The 22,746-nt window shown below is 38.0% G+C and overlaps 1 protein-coding gene and 1 non-coding gene across 5 annotated transcripts in view; both read left to right on the plus strand.

The window, feature by feature from the left end:
- The window catches only part of SCAF11 (SR-related CTD associated factor 11), a 74,481-nt gene extending 61,928 nt beyond the window's left edge, over window positions 1-12,553 (plus strand). For 3 of the 4 annotated variants that reach the window (XM_039243104.1, XM_039243107.1, XM_039243106.1), the window contains 6 exons: window positions 254-360; window positions 1,264-3,975; window positions 8,449-8,795; window positions 9,759-9,977; window positions 10,341-10,460; window positions 10,721-12,553. In XM_039243104.1, coding sequence (XP_039099035.1) covers window positions 254-360; window positions 1,264-3,975; window positions 8,449-8,795; window positions 9,759-9,977; window positions 10,341-10,460; window positions 10,721-10,867 — 3,652 coding nt within the window. In that variant the 3' untranslated portion in view covers window positions 10,868-12,553. The remainder of the gene's footprint in view (window positions 1-253; window positions 361-1,263; window positions 3,976-8,448; window positions 8,796-9,758; window positions 9,978-10,340; window positions 10,461-10,720) is intronic. The other variant, XM_039243105.1, reaches the window with a different exon arrangement.
- An 8,469-nt stretch (window positions 12,554-21,022) lies between these two features.
- On the plus strand, window positions 21,023-21,125 carry LOC120239044. Its single transcript, XR_005530343.1, has one exon. It is a non-coding gene; the product is annotated as a U6 spliceosomal RNA (small nuclear RNA).
- The last annotated feature ends 1,621 nt before the right edge of the window (window positions 21,126-22,746 follow it).

A 22,746-nucleotide genomic window follows, 5' to 3' on the forward strand; every position in this document is an offset into this window, starting at 1 on the left:
CCTTAATCTCCTTTTGCCATTAATTTATCAGCAAAACATGCTTTTAAAAGTTTTTTGTAGCCAGTTGACAGCCATCTTTGAACAATGAGTAACCTTGAATTCACATTTTTAGTTACTTTGGCAAAAAATAATTTAAGTACACTGTATTTTAACGTTGCTAACCTGATTTGGAAAAATTAATAATTTTAAATAGTTGATATAATTTTTTAAAACATGTAAACAAAAATGTTTTTGTTTTGTTTTGAATTTTCAGAATTGGTTTTATGCCCTGGAATATTGAAACACAAGTGCTTCCTCTCATCTCTTCTGTGTTGCCAAGAACTATTTTTCCAACAAGTACCATATCTATAGAAAATTTTGGTAAAGTTTGTGAAACGTTTTTCTAGTTTTAAAAAAATTATTAGCTTTTTTCCACTATCCTAAAAAGTGAGTGTTAATGACCTAGAAAAGCTGTAAAAATAATATACAGATAGTAATTTCTGTGTATTTCTGTAAATATGTGGACAGGGACTTCTAAATTGTTTCAGTTAGTTAGAATTTTTTTTTTTTTTTACTTTAAGATATTACATACATTACATGAAGACATTCCTTCAATACTTCGAGGAACTGGTTAGAAGTCTCCTTTCTGTTTAGGGCTTTGGTTTCCAAAATGTAGATCTTTAGAAGTTGCATCTCCTATTGTGAACAGTTTCAGTCTTTTTTTTTTTTTAATGTTTTATTTATTTCTAGGAGAGAGAGAGAGACAGCGTGAGCAGGGGAGGGTCAGAGAGAGAGGGAGCTACAGACTCTGAAACAAGCTCCAGGCTCTGAGCTGGCAGTCAGCACAGAGCCCGACGCGGGGCTCGAACCCACGAACCGCGAGATCATGACCCAAGCGAAAGTCGGACGCTTAACCGACTNCCGACTAAGCCACCCAGGCGCCCCAGTTTCAGTCTTTATATATTTGTGGATGACTTGTTTCTATCGCATTTTGCCTAGGTAATACCAAGATGGCAGTTATCAGACCAAACATATTTTCTTTTTTTTTTGCCCCCTATAAATTGTCCACATGAATTCAAATTTTATAAGAACTTATTTCCATAGCATTAAAAGAACCAGATAAATACCTGCTGTTACTTAGATGTTAGTAGCTATTCATAATTTGATTCAGAAGTACATTTTGTTTCACTCTGTTATCGACATGTATTTTATACTAATGAAGCCAAACTATTATCATTTTATTGAAACAAACTTACTTTTTACTTTAAAAATATATATCATTAGGTACCTCTTGCAAGGGATATGCATTAGCACATACTCAAGAAGGAGAAGAGAAGAAGCAGACTTCTGGTACATCAAACACCAGAGGATCAAGACGAAAACCTGCAGCAACAACTCCTACAAGGAGATCTACACGTAACACAAGAGCTGAAACAGTCAGTCAGTCCCAGAAATCCCCAGTATCAAATAATTCTGGGTGTGATGCCCCAGATAACAACAATCCATCTGTAAGTGTTTCCTCTTCAGCTGTGTCAGAAAAGCAAACAAGACAGGCTCCAAAACGGAAGTCTGTAAGAAGAGGAAGAAAACCACCTTTATTGAAAAAGAAACTTCGGAGCTCTGTACCTCCCCCTGAAAAATCATCTTCCAGTGATTCAGTAGATGAAGAAACAGCAGAATCTGATACACCACCTGTGTTAGAGAAAGAGCACCAATCAGATGCAGAAAGTAGTAACAATTGTACTGTGCAGTCAAATGTTGAAAATGAGTCTGCTAATGGCTTGAGAAGTTGCAATGAACAGGTAGAAGAAAATGAGGAATATACTGAGGACCGTGATACAGAGGAAGCAGTGGAATCTTCATATTCTGAGTCTCATACCGAAGAACCTCCTGTACTAGTTGGAGAGGAAGAGGATATTCAAAAAGTTGAGAATACAAGTATAGAGGCGAATGTTTTATGTTTAGAAAGCGAGACTCCTAAAAATATTTCTGGAAAAGAAGGTGAAACATTGGAAAGTCAAGACCAAACATCTGGACCTTCAGAATCGGAGGTAAAAGCAGACAAATGTACAGGTCATCCTCCAGATGATTTTCCTACATGTTCATCTGAAATTGAAGTATACCAACCTGTACCAAGCTTAGGTGAGTTACCAGAGAATTCAGAGTCAGTGATTAATGAAGAAAAAGTTATGGAAAGTCCTATAGTAGAAATTATTGATCATAAAGATTCAGTAGTAAAAACAGAACAGCTTGTAGGCAGCCCCAAATTAGAACCTTCTGAGGGTAGAATTATACAAATAGTGAGCAAAAAATCCATAGAGGACTCAGAGGTTCAATTGCTTGGGCATGTTGAAACTGAAGATAAAGAAGTAACTGCAACATGTAATACTTCAGAGAATGAAAATTTAAATAGTATTCAAGATTCTGAAAATAATTTATTAAAAAATAATCAGAACACCAAATTAGACAAATCTTTAGAGGACAAGACCGAATCTCCTATTGAACATTCCAGATCTACAGAATTGCCTAACACACACATTGAACAAATTCAGAAGCATTTTAATGAGGACGACAATGAAATGATACCTATGGAGTGTGATTCATTTTGCAGTGACCAGAATGAATCTGAAATTGAGCCTTCTGTAAATGCTGATACCACACAATTGAATGAAAATTCTGTGGAGCACAGTTCTCAAAACAACATGCCATCTTCTGATCCTGCAAATGGAAAGGCTGAAACTATATGTCAGCCATCTGAAAGCCCAGTAGACGTGATGGAGAAAGCCAAAAAGCCTCGTACCCGAAGATCTAGATTTCACTCCCCGTCTACAACTTGGTCTCCCAACAGAGACACTGCACGAGAAAAGAAGAGGTCTCAGTCTCCGTCTCCTAAAAGAGAAACTGGAAAAGAAAACAGGAAGTCTCGATCACCATCTCCCAAGAAAGAATCTGCAAGAGGACGTAGAAAATCTCGTTCTCAGTCCCCAAAACAAGATACCGCAAAAGAAAGGAGACGATCTCAGTCTCGATCTCCAAGAAGAGATAGCACGAAGGAAAGCAAAAGATCTGCATCACCCTCCCCCAAAAGAGACACTTCTAGAGAAAACAGAAGATCTCAGTCAAGAGTCAAAGATTCTTCCCCAAGAGAAAAATCCAGGTCTCGGAGCAGAGAAAGAGAAAGTGATAGAGATGGGTCACGGAGAGACCGAGATCGAGTAAGAAGAACCAGGAGATGGTCTAGGTCCAGATCTAGTTCAAGGTCACCATCAAGATCTAGAACAAAAATTAAGAGTTCATCATTTGGTAGAAATGACAGAGATACTTACTCTCCTCGGTGGAAGGAAAGATGGGCAAATGATGGTTGGAGATGTCCACGAGGAAATGATCGGTACAGAAAGAATGATCCAGAGAAACAGAATGAAAATACAAGAAAAGAAAAAAATGACATCGGTCCAGATGCTGAGGATCCAAATTCTGCTGACAAACATAGAAATGACTGTCCCAGTTGGGTAACAGAAAAAATAAATTCTGGGCCTGATCCACGGACCAGAAATCCAGAAAAGTTAAAAGATTCTCACTGGGAAGAAAGCAGAAATGAAAATTCAGGGAATTCTTGGAATAAAAACTTTGGTTCAGGTTGGATGTCTAACCGTGGTAGAGGTAACCGTGGCAGAGGCACTTACAGAGGTGGTTTTGCCTATACAGATCAAAGTGAAAATCGGTGGCAAAACCGAAAACCCCTCTCAGGGAATTCAAATAGTTCAGGGAATGAGTCTTTCAAGTTCGTGGAACAGCAACCCTATAAACGGAAAAATGAGCAACAAGAGTTCTCATTTGATACACCGGCAGATAGATCTGGGTGGACATCTGCATCTAGTTGGGCTGTGAGAAAGACTCTACCAGCAGATGTACAAAACTATTACTCAAGACGAGGGAGGAATTCTTCAGGTTCACAGTCTGGATGGATGAGACAAGAAGAGGAACCAACTGAACAAGGTAATATACTCTATTTAGCAACATTTTTATTTGAGGAAGGGATTATAAATTTAAAACTCCATAGGGGCGCCTGGGTGGCTCAGTCAGTTAAGCGTCCGACTTTGGCTCAGGTCATGATCTCGTGGCCCCGGCGTCGGGCTCTGTGCTGACAGCTAGCTCAGAGCCTGGAGCCTTTTTGGATTCTGTGTTTCTCTCTCTCTCTGACTCTACCCTGCTCACGCTGTCTCTCTCTCTCAGAAATAAAAAACATTTAAGAAAAATTAAAAAAAAATAAAACTTTATGAATTGTAATGATCTGTACTTAGTTTTACTATGTTAAATCCCATTTAAAAAGTCACTTTGCATTATATAAATATATACATATATCAGAATATATATATGAATGTATATACATATATGTCAGTATTTACTGCCTTTTTAACTGTCCCTTCCTCCAACCTTGTCAAAGGCTTAACTAGTTTAAGTACAGTTTGCTACAATAGAAGAACTTGGGATTTTTTAAATTTAAATTCAAGTTAACATATAGTGTGGTATTGGTTTTCAGGAATAGAATTTAGTGATTCATCACTTATGTACACTATTCAGTGTTCATCACAAGTGCCCTCCTTAATACCCATCACCCATTTAGCCCATCCCCCCACCCAACACCCCTCTAGCAACCCTTAGTTTGTTCTCTATATTTAAGAGTCTTAATGGGAGGCGCCTGGGTGGCTCAGTTCGTTAAATGTCTGACTTCGGCTCATGTGATCTCACACCTCATGAGTTTGAGCCCCATGTCAGGCTCTATGCCGACGGCTCAGAGCCTGGAGCCTGGAGATTCTGTGTCTTCCTCTCTCTAATAAGAGTCTCTTTTGGTTTGCCTCCCTTTCTATTTTTATCTTATTTTTCCTTCCCTCTCCCTGTGTTCATATGTTTTGTTTCTCAAATTCCACATGTAAGTGAAGTCATATGATACTTGTTTTTTTTTGACTGATTTTGCTTAGCATAATACTCTTCAGTTCCATCAACGTTGTTGCAAAATGGCAAGATTTCATTCTTTTTGATTGCGTAATCAAACAGGGTTGCTGGAGGGGTGCTGGGTGGAGGAATGGGCTAAATGGCTGATGGATATTAAGGAGGGCATTTGTGATGAGCATTGGATGTTGTATGTAAGTGATGAATCATTAAATTCTTTTCCTTCTTTATTCCTTCGTCAGTGGATGCACATTTAGGCTCTTTCCATAATTTGGCTATTGTTGATAGTGCTACTATAAATATGGAGGTGCATGTGCCCCTTCAGATGAGCATTTTTGTTTCCTTTGGATAAATAGCTAGTAGTGCAGTTACAGTCAAAGGGTAGTTCTATTTTTAACTTTTTGAGGAACCTCCATACTATTTTCCAGAGTGGCTGCACCAGTTTTCATTCCCACCAACAGTTCAAAAGGATTGCCCTTTTCTCCGCATTCTCGCCAACATCTGTTGTTTCCTAAGTTGTTAATTTTAGCCATTCTGACAGGTGTGAGTGAGGTTATATCTTATGTGGTTTTGATTTGTGTTTCCTTAATGATGAATGACGTTGAGCATCATTTCATGTGTCTGTTGGCCATCTGGATGTCTTTGGAGTAAAGTGTGATCATGTCCTCTGCTCATTCTTCACTGGATTATTTATTTTTTGGATGTTGAGTTTGATAAGTTCTTTATAGATTTTGAATACTAGCCCTTTATCTGATATGCCCTTTGCAGATATCTTCTCCCATTAGTTTTTTTGATTGTTTCATTCATGGTCCAGGAGACTTTTATCTTGATGAAGTCCCAGTAGTTCATTTTTGTTTCCCTGGCCTTTGACAACATATCTAGCAAGAAGTTTGCTCCGGCTGAGGTCAAAGAGGTTGCTGACTGTATTCTCCTCTAGGATTTTGATGGTTTCCTGTCTCACATTTAGATCTTTCATCTATTTTGAATTTATTTTTGTATATAGTGCAAGAATATGGTCCAGTTTCATTCTTTTTCATGTTGCTGTCTAGTTTTCCCAGCACCATTTGTTGAAGAGACCATCTTTTTTCCATTAGATGTTCTTTTCTATTTTGTTGAAGGTTAGTTGATCATATATATAGTTATGAATCCATTTCTAGGTTTTCTTTTCTGTTCCATTGATCTGTGTGTCTGTTTTTGTGCCAGTGATGATTGATTGCAGCTTTGTAAAACATTAAAGTCTGGAATTGTGATGCCTTCTGCCTTGCTTTGATTTTTTTCAAGATTGCTTTGGCTATTGGGGTCTTTTCTGATTCCATACAAATTTTAAAATTGTTTGTTCTAGCTCTGTGAGACATGCTTGTGTTTTGTTAGGAATTGTATTGAATGTGTAGATTACTTTGGGTAACCGACATTTTAATAGTATTTGTTCTTCCAGTCCATGAGCATGGACTGTTTTTCCATTTTGTCTCTTCTCCAGTTTCTTTCATAAGTGTTTTATAGTTTTTAAGTTACTGATCTTTTACCTCTTTGGATATTTCTGTGTATCTTACAGTTTTTGGTGCAATTGTAAATGGGATCGATTCCTTGATTTCTCATTCTGCTGCTTCATTATTGGTGTATAGAAATGCAACAGATTTCTGTACATTGATTTGATATCCTGTGACTTTGATGAATTCATGTTTTGGTTCTGGTAATTATTTGGTAGACTCTTTTGGGTTTGCTACATAGAGTATCATGTCCTTTACAAATAGTGAAAGTTTGACCTCTTCCTTGCCAGTATGGATACCTTTTATTTCATTTTGTTGTCTGATTGCTGAGGCTAGGACTTCAGGTACTATGTTGAACAATAGTGGTGAGAATGGACATCCCTGTCATGTTCCTGACCGTAGGGGTAAAGCTGTTTTCCCCCATTGAGGATGATATTAGCTGTGGTTCTTTCATATATGGGTTTTATGATGTTGAAGCATGTTCCTACTACCCCTACTTTGTTGAGGGTTTTTAATCAAGAATGGATGCTGTATTTTGTCAAATGGTTTTTCTGCATCTATTGAGAGGATCACTTGGTTCTTATCCTTTATTAATGTGCTGTATCATGTTGATTGATTTGTGAATATTGAAACAGCCCTGAAGCCCAGGAATAAATCCCACTTGATTGTGGTGAATAATTCTTTTAATGTGCTGTTTGATTCAATTTGCTAGTATCTTGTTGAGAATTTTTACATCCATGTCCATCAGGGATATTGGCCTGTAATTCTCCTTTTTACTGGGGTCTTTGTCTGGATTTGAAATTAAGGTAATGCTAGTCTCATAGAATGAATTTGGAAGTTTCTTTCCATTTATTTTTTTTTGGGGGGGCAGTAATAACAGTTTCAGAAGAATAACTATCAACTCTTCTTTAAATGTTTGGTAAAATTCCCCTGGGAAGTCATCTGCCTTAGACTCTTCTCGTTAGATTTTTCATTACTGTTTCAATTTCTTTGCTGGTTTTTGGTCTGTTCAAATTTTCTTTCTTCCTGTTTCAGTTTGGTAGTTTAGTTTCTAGGAATTTATCTGTTTCTTCCAGATTGCCCAGTTGGCTTATAACTGCTCATAATATTCTTTTATAATTGTTTGTATTTCTGGAGTGTTGGTTGTGATCACTCCTTTTCATTCATGATTTTAGTTTGGTCCTTTCTCTTTTCTTTTTGGTAAGTCTGGGTAGGGGCTGTCAATTTTGCTAATTCTTTCAAGGAACCAGCTCCTAGTTTCACTGATCTGTTCTGATATTTTTTTTATTTCTATATCATTTATATTTGCTCTAATCTTTATTATTTCCCTTAGAAGAATTTGGGATGTTCTTGTGCAAGATTTAACTTTGATATCTTTTTAAAAAATTTTTTTAATGTTTGAGAGAGAGGGTGAGCAAGTAGGGGGAGGGGCAGAGAGGGAGAGAGACAATCCTAAGCAGGCTCTGTGCTGTCAATGCAGAGCCTGACATGGGGCTCAGTCCCATGAACCATGAGATCACGACCTGAGTTGAAACCAAGAGTCAGATGCTTAACTGACTGAGCCCCCCAGGTGCCCCAAGTTTGATTTCTTGTATCTCAAATGTGCACACTTGAATTTTTTTGATCACTATTCTCATATGAGTAAGTCTAATAATGATTTATCTTTCTTTGGCTGTTCTTATTAAGAACATTGCAAGAAAAAAAGCTTTGTTAAAGATAAAACAAATCGTTCATCTTCTAATTTAGTAACCTAATTAAATTTTATATGATTACTTCTTTAGTAAATTTCTTGAGGTACTGATTCTTTGGTAATGTTGAGAGATGCTATTATGTGAACCTACTCTTAATAATTTTTAGTAGAATTTTTTTTTAATCAGCCCACATTATTTATAAATGATAGGATTAAACTAAATGATTGGAGATTGGTTTAGGTGTTCTGAGTCTGTTAATTGCTGTTTAATCTTACTATAACCAGTGGTTCTTAAGAAATTTTAACATGATTTTTTATTACAAGCCGTTTTTCTTTTGATAGATTCTAGCCTAAAAGACCAAACAAACCAACACGGAGATGGTTCTCAGCTACCTATAAATATGATGCAACCACAAATGAATGTAATGCAGCAACAAATGACTGCACAGCAGCCGCCTATGAATATCTTCCCGTATCCAGTGGGTGTTCATGCTCCTTTGATGAACATCCAGCGCAATCCATATAACATTCATCCTCCGCTACCCATGCATCTGCACACAGGTGTGCCTCTCATGCAGGTAGCTGCTCCTACCAGTGTATCTCAGGGACTGCCACCACCACCACCCCCTCCCCCACCATCCCAACAAGTCAGCTACATTGCTTCACAGCCAGATGGAAAACAGTTGCAGGTATGTTTTTAGCATCTAAAGTTGAATCAACATAGCCGCTTTAAGAATTTAACTGTTAGCAACAGATGTTCAAAAGAGGGCTTCCCAGCATCCCCAAACAATTATTTATTTGATTAGCCTTATTGTAAACCTTCATAGCCCCTTTTCACTGTCCTTCCTCAAATAAGAAAATGAATTGGATGCATATTATTGAACTTGTTTCTGTCCAAAGAGGTTTGTTTTTTCAGGTTAAGACAAAGTTTTGAGCCCAATTAGAATCAAATGGTGGGTGCTTTAAAATAGTTCTTGAATTTATTGGACTTTTTAGGGGGTGGGAACTTGTGATGATGCTTCTCTTGTCTTGTTGGGACAAACTGCAGAGAAAGCTGTTCATTATCCATTACCATCTGTGTTTTCATGTTCATGAGTGTACCGTGTTCAAAAAAAAAGTGCCTCTGACGCATACAGAAATTTGAATAATAGTTTGTAAACATTGTGTTCCTTATAGTTCTGTGCCTGCATTTCACAAATTCTAGAATCCTGATAGCAGTGGGCGATAGGGTTCTAGAATTTGGGACCTCTTATCTTTTTCTGCTGTCAGCCCTCTGCAAGCTATTTGACTTCACTATCTCCTTATCTCCCATCTTTAAAATGGGGGCACATACTTTAGTTAATTTTCAAAAAGAGCCTTTCAGGAAAGATAACTATTCTTTAAGTGCTAATTCTTATCCTTGTTGCTTTTAGTGTTGCTGTCAGAACATTACAAGTCACATGTGTAATTTAAAAGTCACTTGACATATTTACAAAGGTCTCTGTTTAAGAATGTTACTTATTTTTCTTCAGAGTCCTTTAGATATACATGACATGAAATACAAAGTTTTCTTTAGTACTAAGGTTGACTCACTTTGAATTTTTTTTGTTATTTCTAATATATGACTAAAATAATACAGTAATTCATTAACTGATGATAACTCTTTAAAACAGGGTATTCCTAGTGCTTCTCATGTAAATAATAACATGAGTACGCCAGTCTTGCCTGCTCCGACAGCAGCCCCAGGAAATTTGGGAACAGTTCAGGGACCAAGTTCTGGTAATACTTCATCATCAAGTCACAGCAAAGCCTCTAATGCTGCTGTAAAATTGACAGAAAGCAAAGTAAGTGTTACAGTGGAAGCCAGCGCAGATAGCTCGAAGACAGACAAGGCAAGTTCAAGGTTGAGAGCAACCTACATAATTCTGTATATGCTAAAGATGAAAAAATAAATTATGTATTGTATAATTGGTAAAGGGAATTTACTGTTGATAGTCTTGAATTCCAATGCTGTTTGGAGGGTTCTCTCTAGATATGTTGATGCCCAATGAGTTACTGGTAATATTGCATAATTATTTTTAGGAATGTTTAGTATGTGTGTTAATAGCTTATATTTATGACATACATGAATATGAATATGAAATATGAAGAATTACTTGCAGTACTGTAAAAGTGAGGTTTTTAATTTCATATTTTTAAAGACATTTTTTGAAATTATGTGGGTAGATAATAATTATACTTTTTCCTCTTACCAGAAATTACAAATTCAAGAAAAAGCAGCACAGGAGGTAAAATTGGCCATTAAGCCATTTTACCAAAATAAAGATATCACCAAGGAAGAATATAAAGAGATTGTACGGAAAGCAGTAGATAAAGTAAGTTCTATATAGAAGTTATATATGTATTGTTTTGAATCATCTCTGTTTTAGTAAAGGAATGCTTAAGTCTAATTAAAATAATAAGCACTAACTTCTAATTCTGGTCTGCCTTTTTGCCTTTCCAGTAAGTGCATATGAGATATAGAACATATAAAAATGTCTGATTATCTCTTTGGGGTTGGTTTTCACCAATCTTTCCATTTTGCTTTAATCCTATTTTAAGTATGAGAAAAATATTCCCGTTCCTTTTTTCGTAGGTTTGTCATAGTAAGAGTGGAGAAGTAAATTCTACTAAGGTGGCAAATCTGGTTAAAGCCTATGTAGACAAATACAAATATTCACGGAAGGGAAGCCAAAAGAAAACTCTGGAAGAACCTGTGTCTACCGAAAAAAACATAGGTTGAAATGGGGAGCACTGTAAAGGACACTATCAAGATATCTGCAAAGTGCAATTTCAACATGTACCTTTAACTGAAAATCATACATAACTGTGATTGAAATTTGGTTTTGATAAAATTATTTTTTTTAATGTAGAATATGAAGTTTTGTTCTAAATAAATATAGTTCTGCACTGCAACTTCTTTATCCTTTCCTCCTCCCGAAAATAAAAGCAAATTCAAGGGAAAGTAAAGGGGTTAAAGGAGTGTGCATTTTTACTAGGACTGTTATAGTGTGGATACTGGAAGATGTACAGCTTTTCGATTTTGACAATGGAGTGCATAAATTACAGTCTTCTAGTGCACTGGTTTTGGGAAAGATATATATAATACATTTATTCTGTCAGGCTAAAAATAAAGTATGATCTTTATGATTTTTCCCTCTATAGAAAGTTAAATAATGTATTACCATGAAGAATATTTCTAAGAATATACCAATTGCAGGGTTCCTAATGCATATTTTTAAAACACACATCTGAATAAATTGCTTAGATAGAAAACAGATTATCACATGAGTAAAATTCAGTGTTCAAAACTTTGGAACACTGTTACTGTATCACCAAATAAAGGTTATGCTGCTTGTTTTTCTTTTGTGCCTTTTTTCCCCCCAGTTGAAACGAAGCAGTTTGATTTGCTAGATTTACAACTTTGGAAATCTAAAACTCTGTTGAATTTAGAAGACCAGTTTGGAAAAAGTGTTGACTTTATAAAAATTATGTTCTTTCATGATTATCTTCTGTCTGTCAGAGAAATGATAAATTATTTGTGCCAACTGGAGAATTGCAGTTGAGTGGTGAGCTTCCCTTGGGACGAAGGTAGAATTATGAGACGCACTTCAGTGGCTTTCATTGGTTCATCTGTGTAATCACTAATGAATTTCTTTTCACAGTTGTGAAATATCCAAATGCTTTACAGCGAATAAAGTGTTAATTAGGTGACCATAAACCATGTTGCAAAATTCTAGATATTAAAACCTGGGTTTTGGAATGGGAGAGGACTTAAATAATGGAGTCTTGGACTTTAGGGACTAGGGATTTGATTGTCTTTTTTAAAATACTAGAATATGTTAATCTTACAAAAGGTAAGTTCAGAATGTTATAGAGCCACTATTTTAATTGGCATCTTAGAAGAAAAAAGTGGGTTGTCCATGATAAACTGTCTTTCATTCAACAATTTTCAATAGATACCAAATAACGAAAGCTATTCAGATAAGATATTAATGGCTCAGAAAGATAATATGCATCAGTGAGACCTATATCAGGGTCAGACAGACTGACCTTTTTATTAGCTAAACTAGAGAGAGCAATACTCTGTAGGACTGTGCTTTTCTGAAGTAAAGGTGATGTTTCTCAAGTTCATGTGCATAATACTTCCTTGGTGCTAGCTTTGATAAGGCAAATATTTTGAACTGTTGGCCCCAATAATGATTGTGCTAGTTCATAATCTTTATTAGATTAAGAGTGTAATTCCAAAAAGTGTTAGAAATATTTCCAAGCAGTTCTTGATCTTTATTCTGCATTTCTGGGCATTTGTAATATGGTATTCTACTGATTTATATATATATTTTTAATTAAAGTTTGTGTTTAGATACGAAGGGGAAAGAAGTTAGGAGTATATTTCTTCTAATAAAATATTAAGACTTTTAAATACCAACACACACCTCCTCATTTGTTTGTTTTGAACTCTAGAAACAGTTTTCAATCTATTTTCAGTTAAAGCTGGTTCACACTGAAAATTTTGTAGCAAATTGCCTAAGATGATTAATCAAACAGTGCATACTTTTCCTACATTTTCTTTCAGTGATGTTTGGGAATACAGTTACATTTTAAAATTTGCTTTATACCGTTTAAAAGCTCTGAAGAAAAACTAGGTGGTATGATGGTCAAGAGTTCAAGTCTCACATCTTTGGTAGCAGTGCCATGAATTATTTCCACCTGTTTTGAAAATAGCAAGTGTGTATTCCATATCTGCTTGGGGTACTTGGTTAGACTGCATTTAAAATGCTAATGAATGTTAATGGATTAGAATTCAAACTTTTAAAACTTAGAAATACTTAAGAATGTATTAGAAAGTGCATGCTTTATGTTGAAAAGAAACGCTTTAACATTCCCCATTCTTTTTTCAGAAATCTACATTAATTTTGCATGTGCACAAACTGAAACAAAAACATTTTGTGGGGTTATAAATTTCTCGTTATTTATTAAGATTCAGTATTAACTTGACCTTTGAAACCTTGGTCCCATTAACTTACTAGTCACATTGACCAACGTTTTAGGCTATAGTGATGCCTAGAATTTTGACTAAAAGTAGTTACTTACTATTTTAACATTCCAAAAGTTTTGTGATTTCTTTTTTTCCTGGTTACCGCATTTTCTCCATTATCTTCCATTAAATGGCCACAGTGTGTACTGTTTGAATGTTCCATCCAAAAGATATAGCTTCAGAAGCACAGTGGTTGCCCCCACGGTCCAGGAGACCTTGTCTGTAGTACAAGGATGGAGTTCTGTCTACTGAAACAAACAATACTCTTAAAACAGAGATGTAGTCTGTCATATTTTCTAATAAATTCTTTTGATAAACAAAGAAGTGTCTTTAACATTTTATTCTTATGACTCCTGGGAAATGGTGACTTTTGCCTCATTATTAACTCTTTCCAAACAGATGAATTATTTCTTGGATTTGCACCAATATAACTAGCATCATAGTTAAATTAGTTGTAAAGCAAGCTTAGAGTTAGCTCTAAGCATATAGTTTAATAGCATTTTTCCTAATTACAAAATCACTGTTGGAAAGTAGGAAAGCTTTATTTAAAAAAAAGTTGTATAAGAGGGAAGACATGGGAAAACGAGAAAAATCACCTGTAATCCTACCATTTAAAGGAGACAGTGCCAAACTGGCCAGAACTATGTTGTAACTTACCCTTTTCACTTAGTGATGTATTTAGAAGTTTCCATTTTAATAATTCTACAGCATGATGTTTAATGGCTACATGGTATTCTATTACATATGGTACTGTCACTTAAAAAAATTTTTTTAATGTTTTTTATTTTTGAGAGAGCATGCACAGGCAGGGAAGGGGCAGAGAGAGAGGGAGACACAGAATCCAAGATAGGCTCCAGGTTCTGAGCTGTCAGCACAGAGCCTGATGCAGGGTGCAAACCCATGAACCATGAGACCATGACCTGAGCCAAAATTGGACCCCTAACCAACCGAGCCGCCCAGGTGCCCCTCTTCATTGCCTTTTTAACAGCACTTCATATTTCTTGTCCTGGAGATATAAAACTTTTAATATTGAAGCCATCTTTAATGCATTTTCTGTTTTCATCCCATCTCCATTCTCTCAAACAAACAATTGCTGTTTCCTCTATATCAAACTGGAATTCCCTTGCAGTAAAATCCAAGTTCCTTAGTTCCCAGAGTGTTGCCATCTGACCAAATCTTTTAAAGCCCCAACTGTGACTTAGATTCTTTATGTACCAGTTCATCATAGACACTAAAGACTAATCTGATAGCATCATTCAACATACAGTGTCCACCTCGTGTGTGTTACACACTAGGGAAGAGTAAGCAAAACAATACTCTTTCTACTCACAGAGCTGTGTAATGTGGAAAGAACAGCTATATCTATTTATATATCTGATAAGGAATGACTGGACTATAAGGTGATCCAAGAACCTGTGATAGGGTAATTGGACTTAACAGTGATCAGTGAGAATCCCTGGGAGAGATGGCACTTAAGAGCTAAAGTAAGAACTAAGCAAGGAGAAAAGAAGTGGCAGACGTTATAGAAAACAAATGGTCTGGGGCCTGAAAGTGTGGAGAACCCAAGCCTAAACTGGCTAGAGTGAAGACTGGTGGGGACTTCGTAGGGCAATATATTTTGTAAAGAAAACGTTTTGAAGTCTTTCAAGCAGGAGGGGTTTGATATGAGCAGATTTGCATTTTGAAAGGTTACTCATAATCTTTCAGTGGCTCAAACGTGGTTAATAAACATGAAAAAGTGTTCAACTTCACAGTTAAATAATGTTGTAAATGTTCTTTTACCAAATTGATAAATTCTGGCAAGAGTACCGTAGAAATAGACTGGTTGGAATTTGTACAATTTTTCTTTCTAAAAGGCAACTTGCAAATAAGTATAAAGAGCCTTAACAGGGCCGTATCCTTTTTCCATGATGATAAAAACACACTGGTTCACATAGTCCTTTCTAGTATTTAATAGAGGAAAATTGGAGGGAATGGTTAATCTGTGGTTCATATGAAGGTGTTTTACAGCTGTTGTAAATGTTTTCAGGGAAAAAAATTACATTAAATGGAGAACAAAGGTCACAAACTGCGGTTGACCAGAGGGGGCTAGGACTCTAGCCAACCCCTGCAGAGTCACAAATCCCCATGGAATGTGTGACTCTCCAGATACAACAGCCTACTGTTGGCTGAAAGTCTTACCAACAACATAGTAAACATATATTTCGTATGTTATATGTATTTATACACTGTATTCCTATAATAATGTTAAGCTGGAAAAAAAATGTTACAATCCTTAGGAGGAGAAAATACATATTTATTAAAAAAAAAAAATCTGTGTATGAGTGGGCCTGTGTAGTCCAAATCCATGTTACTTAAGGGTCAAGTGTATACCTAATATTCCACCTGAATTTTTTTAAGGCAAAAAATACAGATTATTAATGAGTTATTTCTGAGTGGCAGAAGATCTTTTTAAAATGCTTTTCTTTAGCTTCCAAGTTTACTACAGTGAACAAGAGTTGTATGATCAGAAAAAACTTGAGAAAACTGCAGCCCTTCTTGCTTGGTACATGACAGTGGAGGAGTGGGCAGGAGGCTTTGCTCTAGGCCGGGGAGCTACCAATTTCTCAATTTAGAACTGGACTGGCCTGAACACCTGTGACAGATGTCTGACGGCTCTCCATACTCAGCTCCCCAGCGGGGAGCACAGGCGCCTATGGTAGGTGATGGGTGCTAGTCTGAGTAGTCAGCACCCACTGGCTTTATGGGCATTCCTTAGTCATAAAGAAGTGGATTTCCCAAACCATAACTAATTTGGGGATAGTTCTCCCAATCCTGCGATCACTAGAGAAGATAATCCCCTTACAGTTAGTAGGGGTCTTGGTTTTACAGCTCACAGAACGGAGGCACAGTTTTATGTGCCTGAGTCAAGCTGAGTATGTTACTAAACCTCTGAGCCAGAGTGGCCTATATAAGGGTTTGCTGCCTACTTACCTAGAGGATTAAGTGAGATTATAGACAGGAAAGTCATAATTTCCTGTATATTTACTTGGGAGAATTTCTGCTCTATAATCCAGACTGGTTTGCCCCGTCTCATCTTGGATAATGATGGAAATACAACTTACTTGTACAGTGGTTTGCAATCTGCTGCATATTCAGGGTCACACAGAGAGCTTAAAAATAAAATTTAAAGCCCCCCAAAACAATACACAGAGACTTCCAGGAAGATGGTGGAATAGGAAGATTCTAATGTTCCATGGATACAACTAGGTAACATGCACATCAGTGTAAATAACCCAGAAGATGATCCAAGGACTGACAGAACACACTCTCCATAACTAAATGCAGGTAAGCGGCCAACATCAAAGAAGGTAGGAAAGGGGGCAGACACAGTGAGGAGCTAAACTGCTCTCGGAGCCAGGTGCTGGAGGGAAAGGAAACTTTGAGAGACTTCAGGAACCAAAGAGCTGGCTGGCACCATTTCCCTCCCCTGTTCCCTGTCCCCATGGACACCTGTGGGAACCAGTGCAGCACAACACTCTCCCTAACTTGCTCATGACCGTGAACTTGCCCTTGCATTCTCCTGCAGACATGACCCTCCAGCCAGGCTTCTAGGTCTCTTCCCACAGCAGGCCTATGCAAACCTTACTGACACTGCATGACCCACCCCTGCCTCTTCTGTGGATCCGCCTACCCCACTGAATCCCCCAGGCTTGGTTCTTGGTAGTTCCAGATCCCCTCTTGCAGTAGACCTGCATGGACCTTGCGAACACCACACGCCCTGCTGCTGTGTTCTGTGGATCTGCCTCCAATATGCCCTTGGCCACAGACCACCCAAAGTGGTTCCACGAGCCTGGCCGTGTTCGAGCAGCCTCAACCAGGGCCAGCACCACTTCCAAAGTGACTTGTGCACTGGGGAGAGAGGAACATAAGCACCAGTCCCAGTGCAGCTCCAACAATGGGCTGGGGGCAGCCATCTGGTCTGACCGCAGGCCCTGCCCACCGTTGAAAGCTTCTCAGGGGACAACACAGAAAGCAACCTGAAGTTTGGTGCTACTACATCTCTGGCAAACACCTGGTCTAACTCAAGCATAAGGTGGCCCCAGACTAGCCCACTAACAACACGGGCCAAACCCTGCCCACACAGGCAGAGAATCACTGCAGACGACTAGACTAAAGGGAAAGGTGGCTCAGTCACACCACCAGAGTGCATGCAACAGACATAAGAGACACCTGTGAAGTGCCCGTTTCTGATGGACAGAGGACATTGCACTGCAGGGCACGACAGGACCTCTTCTTCATAAGGCCAATACTTTAAAGAGCAGGAGATGTAGCTGACTTTCCTAACCCGTAGAAACAGACAATGGACAGTTAGGCAAACTGAGGAGACAGGAATATGTCCCAAATGAAAGAAGAGGACAAAACCACAGCAAGAGAGCTAGCTAAATGAAACCAAGGTAAGTAATATGCCTGACAGAATTTAAAGTAAGGTCACAAAGCTATTCACTAGACTCCAGAAAAGAGTGGAGGACTTCAGTGAGACCCTTGACAAAGAGATAGAAAACAAAAAGAACCAATCAGAGATGAGAAACTCAACTTTAAAAAGTAAAACTACACTAATGGGAATAAATGTAGACTAAAGGAAACAGAAGAATGGATCGGTGACCTGAAGAATAGAGTAGGAGAAAGCAATCAGGCTGAATAGGAGAGAGAAAAAATTATACTAAAAAATAAAAATAGGTTTAGGGAACTCAGCTACTGAACATGGGTCATAACATTCCCATTATACGGATCCCAGAAGGAGAAGAGAGGGAAGAGCGGGTGGAAAATGTAATTCAAGAAATATCTGAAAGTTTCCCTTTTCTGGGGAAAGAAACAGAAATCCAGATCCAGGAGGCACAGAGATCCCCCCACCAAAATCAATCCAAGGAAGTCCCCACCAAGACACACAGTAATTAAAATGGCAAAAAGCAGTGATAAAGAATTTAAAGGCAGCAAGAAAACAGTTACATACAAGGGAAATTATAAGGCTATCAGTGAACTTTTCAGCAAAAACTTTGCAGGCCAGAAGAGAGGTGCCTGATGTGTTCAAAGTGCTGAAAGAAACAAAAAACAAAAAAACCTGCAGCTACTCTACCCAGATAGGCTATCATTCAGAGTAGAAAGAGAGAGTTTCCTAGACAAATAAAAGTTAAAGAAATTTATCACCAGTAAACCACCCCTATGAGAAATGTTAATGGGCTTTTTTGAATGGAAAGGAAAGACCATTAGTAAGAGTAAGAAAAGTAGGAAGAACAAAAACAGCAAAACTATATCTATAAAAATCAGTAAAGGGATTCACAAGATGAAGGGATGTAAAGTATGATACCAATACCTAAAACGTGGGGAGGGGGGAGAAGAGTAAAGAATAGGTTCAAATTTAAGCTTAATTTCAACCATCAACTTAATATAAATTGCTACGTACATAAGATGTTATGGGGATTAAAAGTACACTGAAATCGATTAGCACTGAGCAATGTATAGAAGTGGTGAATCACTATACTGTACACCTGAAACGAACATAACACTGTATGTTAACATGCGAACTATACTAGAATTAAAATTAATTAGTTAAAAAGGCAATACACAGTCTCCATCTAGCTAATTTAACCAGTCTCTGGATTTGGGGTAGTTTAAACAAGTGTGTGCAAACAAGAAGCAAAACCACTATGTAACTTTTTTAGATCCCCTATAGATCACAGCTGTTCTGTCAGAACAACATAATTAGATCACAGCTTGTCTTTAAAACCATTTAGATGCTATCCTCCCTTTCAGAGGCAGCAGCAGCCCCTGACAGTTTGCCTGCACTCTTTTTAAACCGTGTTTTCAAGTACCACTTTATCTGGGGTTTAGATCTCAGTCAGCAGAGAAAGAAGATCTTGAACATTTCTTGGGTGCTCACACAGTTTCAAGGTGCAGTGAGACTCCTGTAGGAACCGAGCTGTTGGTAAGGTCAGGCTGTGTATGCTTCATTCAATAGGCTTTTATTCACACACTTGCCTAACGGAATTACAGACACTTCTCAAATCAACCATCGTAACATGGCTTTTTCTAAATCGTTATTTCCGGAAGTCTTTCTTTTATACTTTAATAGCTGATAACATGTCCTCCTTAGCTCTAGCAAAACCAATTATGATTACCAATCACAGCAGCAGTGACTGAGTGCTTACTGGCTCTGTGCCAGTATTTTATTGGCATTATGTCCCTTAATTTTTGTAAGAACTTTTAAAGTAGGTCCTATTATTAACCTAATTTTTCAACTGAAGAAATGAGGATGAGGTTCAGTTACTTAGCCAGGATCACTCAGACCTCAGAAGAGCCTGAGTCCAAAGCCTATGCTTGCTTGTAACCATCTCTCAATGCTGCCTCTTGGCGCATCACAAGACCTACCCAGCCGTGTGCCCCACACTTACTCTTTCTCACCCAACCTACCCAGACAGTCTGGGCACCAGAAATGGCTTGTCTGTATTTTTATTTCCATTGCCTCCCTCCACAATACATGAAGCTCTCATAATCACTCACCTAGTCAACTATCTTAACCAAATGGTCCCTCTGTCTGGTCTTCTCTCCCAGTTCATCCTTCAGACTTACTTTAACCACTTAATTCCATTAACATTAATTAAATACTTGCCCTGAGCAGAATTCCCATATGCATTATTACCAACAAAATTTTACAGCAGAACACCTTCTAAACAAAATCTCACGCCATTATGAATGGGTGTGCTCAGGCTGAAGGTGAGGCACCCAAGTGCCTGTGTGGCATCTATGGATAGTTTCAGGTTCTCTTAGCACTGAATACGGCCTGTATCCATGATTTGCAAAACTCTTAAATGCTGTGGTAGTATCTTAGTAGATACCTAGATAACTAGACAGCTAAGAAAATGATCAACAGAAGAAGTGCATCCCCATCAAGTACACCAACAGAGAAGAATGTTCATGGTATTATTTGTAATAGCCCAAACTGGAAACATCCCAAATGCCACCAATGTTGGAATACTATTCAGCAATGAAAAAAGGTACTGCTATTACTCACAACCATACAGATGAATCTTACAACCAACCTGAGTGAAAGATGAAGGAAACAAAAAAATATAATTCATTTTTTTAAAATACTGCATTTCTATATTAAGTTCAAAAATAGACAAAACTATATTATAGCATTTAGAGATCTACCTTCAGGTGATTAAAAAAAACTTAAGAAATTCTAAGTGATTGTCCTTAAAATCAGGATAGGGCCACTGGTGTGGGGAAGGCAGGAGTCGTGACTGGGATGAGACAAAAGCCTCCTGGGAAGGAGCTCCGAGGTCTACATCTTGATCTGGGCAGTGGTTACAGAGGGGTTTGCTTTACACTACGAAAGCTCTACTCTAATTTTATGCATCTTTGTTATATGCCTCTGAGGTAGGGGTTTCAAAATAAAACTTTGTTACCAAAAAAAAAAAAAAAAAATCAAGAGGCCAGCAATTAGCTCCGAACCATTGTTCACATTTGTGATAGGTAGGGATGCCCGAGTGGCTCAGCTGGTTAGGCAGCCGACTTTGGCTCTCAGGTCATCTCGCATTTCCTGAGTTCGAGCTCCGCATGGGGATCTGTGCTGACAGCTCAGAGCCTGGAGCCTGCTTCGGATTCTGTATCTCCCTCTCTCTCTCTCTCTCTGCCCCTCCCCCACTCATACTCTCTCAAAAATAGGCTATTAAAAAAAAATCTAGATTTGTGATAGTCAAATCTATCCTTCTTCATCTTCTCCCTTCTTTTAATCCAGTCCCAATGGGAAAAATAAATCATATATTTGGGGGGAAAATGCCCACTGGAAGAATTCTGCATTGCATAAAATGTGCTTCTGTGCTCGCTTTGGCAGCACATATACTAAAATTGGAACGATACAGAGAAGATTAGCATGGCCCCTGTGCATAAAATGCGCTTCTGTTTGGAACCAGAAAAATTGAGCAACAAATGTGCCAGTGCCTACACCGTGCAAGAGGGTGAAGTCACTGTGTGTGTACTTAAAATCGTGCTTTCTGTATTAGGTTGTGGCAGCTTCTGTTCCTTTCTTTCAGTTATTATTTTAACAAACTGTGTCAATTTTCAAAGGCTGCACGACTCAGAAAGTTGCCTGTTCCCAGGCAACTGCCCAGGAAGAGTGAATTTGTTGAAAGGGTCAACTCCCAAATTAGTCTTGTCTTTTACGCAGTTCAGTTGCAAACACAGCATCATTGCTGGTCATTCAAATCAATAAACTCTCTCTAAACCAAGGGCTAAATATTTCTCTATCAGGTTAGGGGAACAAAGTACAGTTGAGAGATTCTGAAATCCCAACCCTACACCCAACCAAATGTGGTTCAACCTGTTTGTTATGATTGTTTCCAGACTACACTTCAGGGAGCCCTTTACTTGGTGGCCAAAGCATGTCTGTGCTTTAGCAACATCTAACTCACAAGGCACCATTTAATCTATAACCTCTCTTTTTGAACAGGACCTCTCCAAACTCAAGCATTCTCTTAGCACTGTTAGATCTGTCAAATTTCTATCAGCCCTTAAAGTCTCCAAAAGACATTGTTATTTCTCCACGAAGCCCTTCCCACTTTGCCTTCCCCCACCCATCAATCAAGTGAAGCCTTCCTCAAGACTGAACCCCCAAGACATAATTCTCATATAGCCCAGGTTTTACCTTTGTTACTGGGGAGCGTTTGGAAGCTTGTCTCAACCTCACAGCAGGACTGTCTCTTTAATCTTCCAAAGGAGCAGCAGAAGTACTCCAGCAATACTCCAGCTGAATGAGATGTAAGGGGGAGGTATAAACAGGTGGAAAACATCCTATTAACATCCTAGAAATGTTTTAAATACCTTTGTTCAGAAGAATCAGCTAACAGTTGTTCAAGTTATACACCAGAGTGGGTAGTTGTTGGCTGGAAACTTTGGTTTCAGTTTACCATAAACCCTGGTCTTAGAAATGTTCCTTTGTTAAGGGAATTCCCAGAAAGTTTTTCTGGCTTTAAGAAGTTAAGTGATGCCACATTAATAAATGAAACACTTGGGGGGAAAAATCTGAGGAATTAGGGAAAATCTTAAAAAGACAACACAATGCATAGGAAGAAAATACTTAGTATAAACAATGCAGCAAATAAAATCAAAAGGGTTTGCATGTGTCTTATGTCTGACTCCGCCTGGAAAGAATTCTAGTTACTCTCTACCATTAGCTTCATGTTTGCTGGTTAAAGACCTCCACTTACCTGCCATATGACCTTGGTCAAGGTACTTACTCATCCCAACCTCCTAGACTCCTCCCCCCCAACTTGTAACATTAGCTATCACGTTGGGTTTTTGTGAAGACTGAGACAATATGTGTAAAATGCGCAGCATGGTGAATGACAGAGGAACTGTGTCGCGCAAGCATTAGTGACCTGCAGAATTAAAAGTTTGGAAACAAATGTACATCAATAAGGAGTCCAAATAATAAATCATTGTACACCCATACAATGGACTATACAATGTATGGCTATAAAACAGGATGTGAAAGCTCTTTACATACCAAGAGGGGAAGGTCTTAAGCTATTACACATTTTCTT

Source organism: Hyaena hyaena, unplaced genomic scaffold (assembly GCF_003009895.1).
Source record: "Hyaena hyaena isolate Hyena2069 unplaced genomic scaffold, ASM300989v1 scaffold_221, whole genome shotgun sequence".
Lineage (NCBI taxonomy): Eukaryota > Metazoa > Chordata > Mammalia > Carnivora > Hyaenidae > Hyaena > Hyaena hyaena.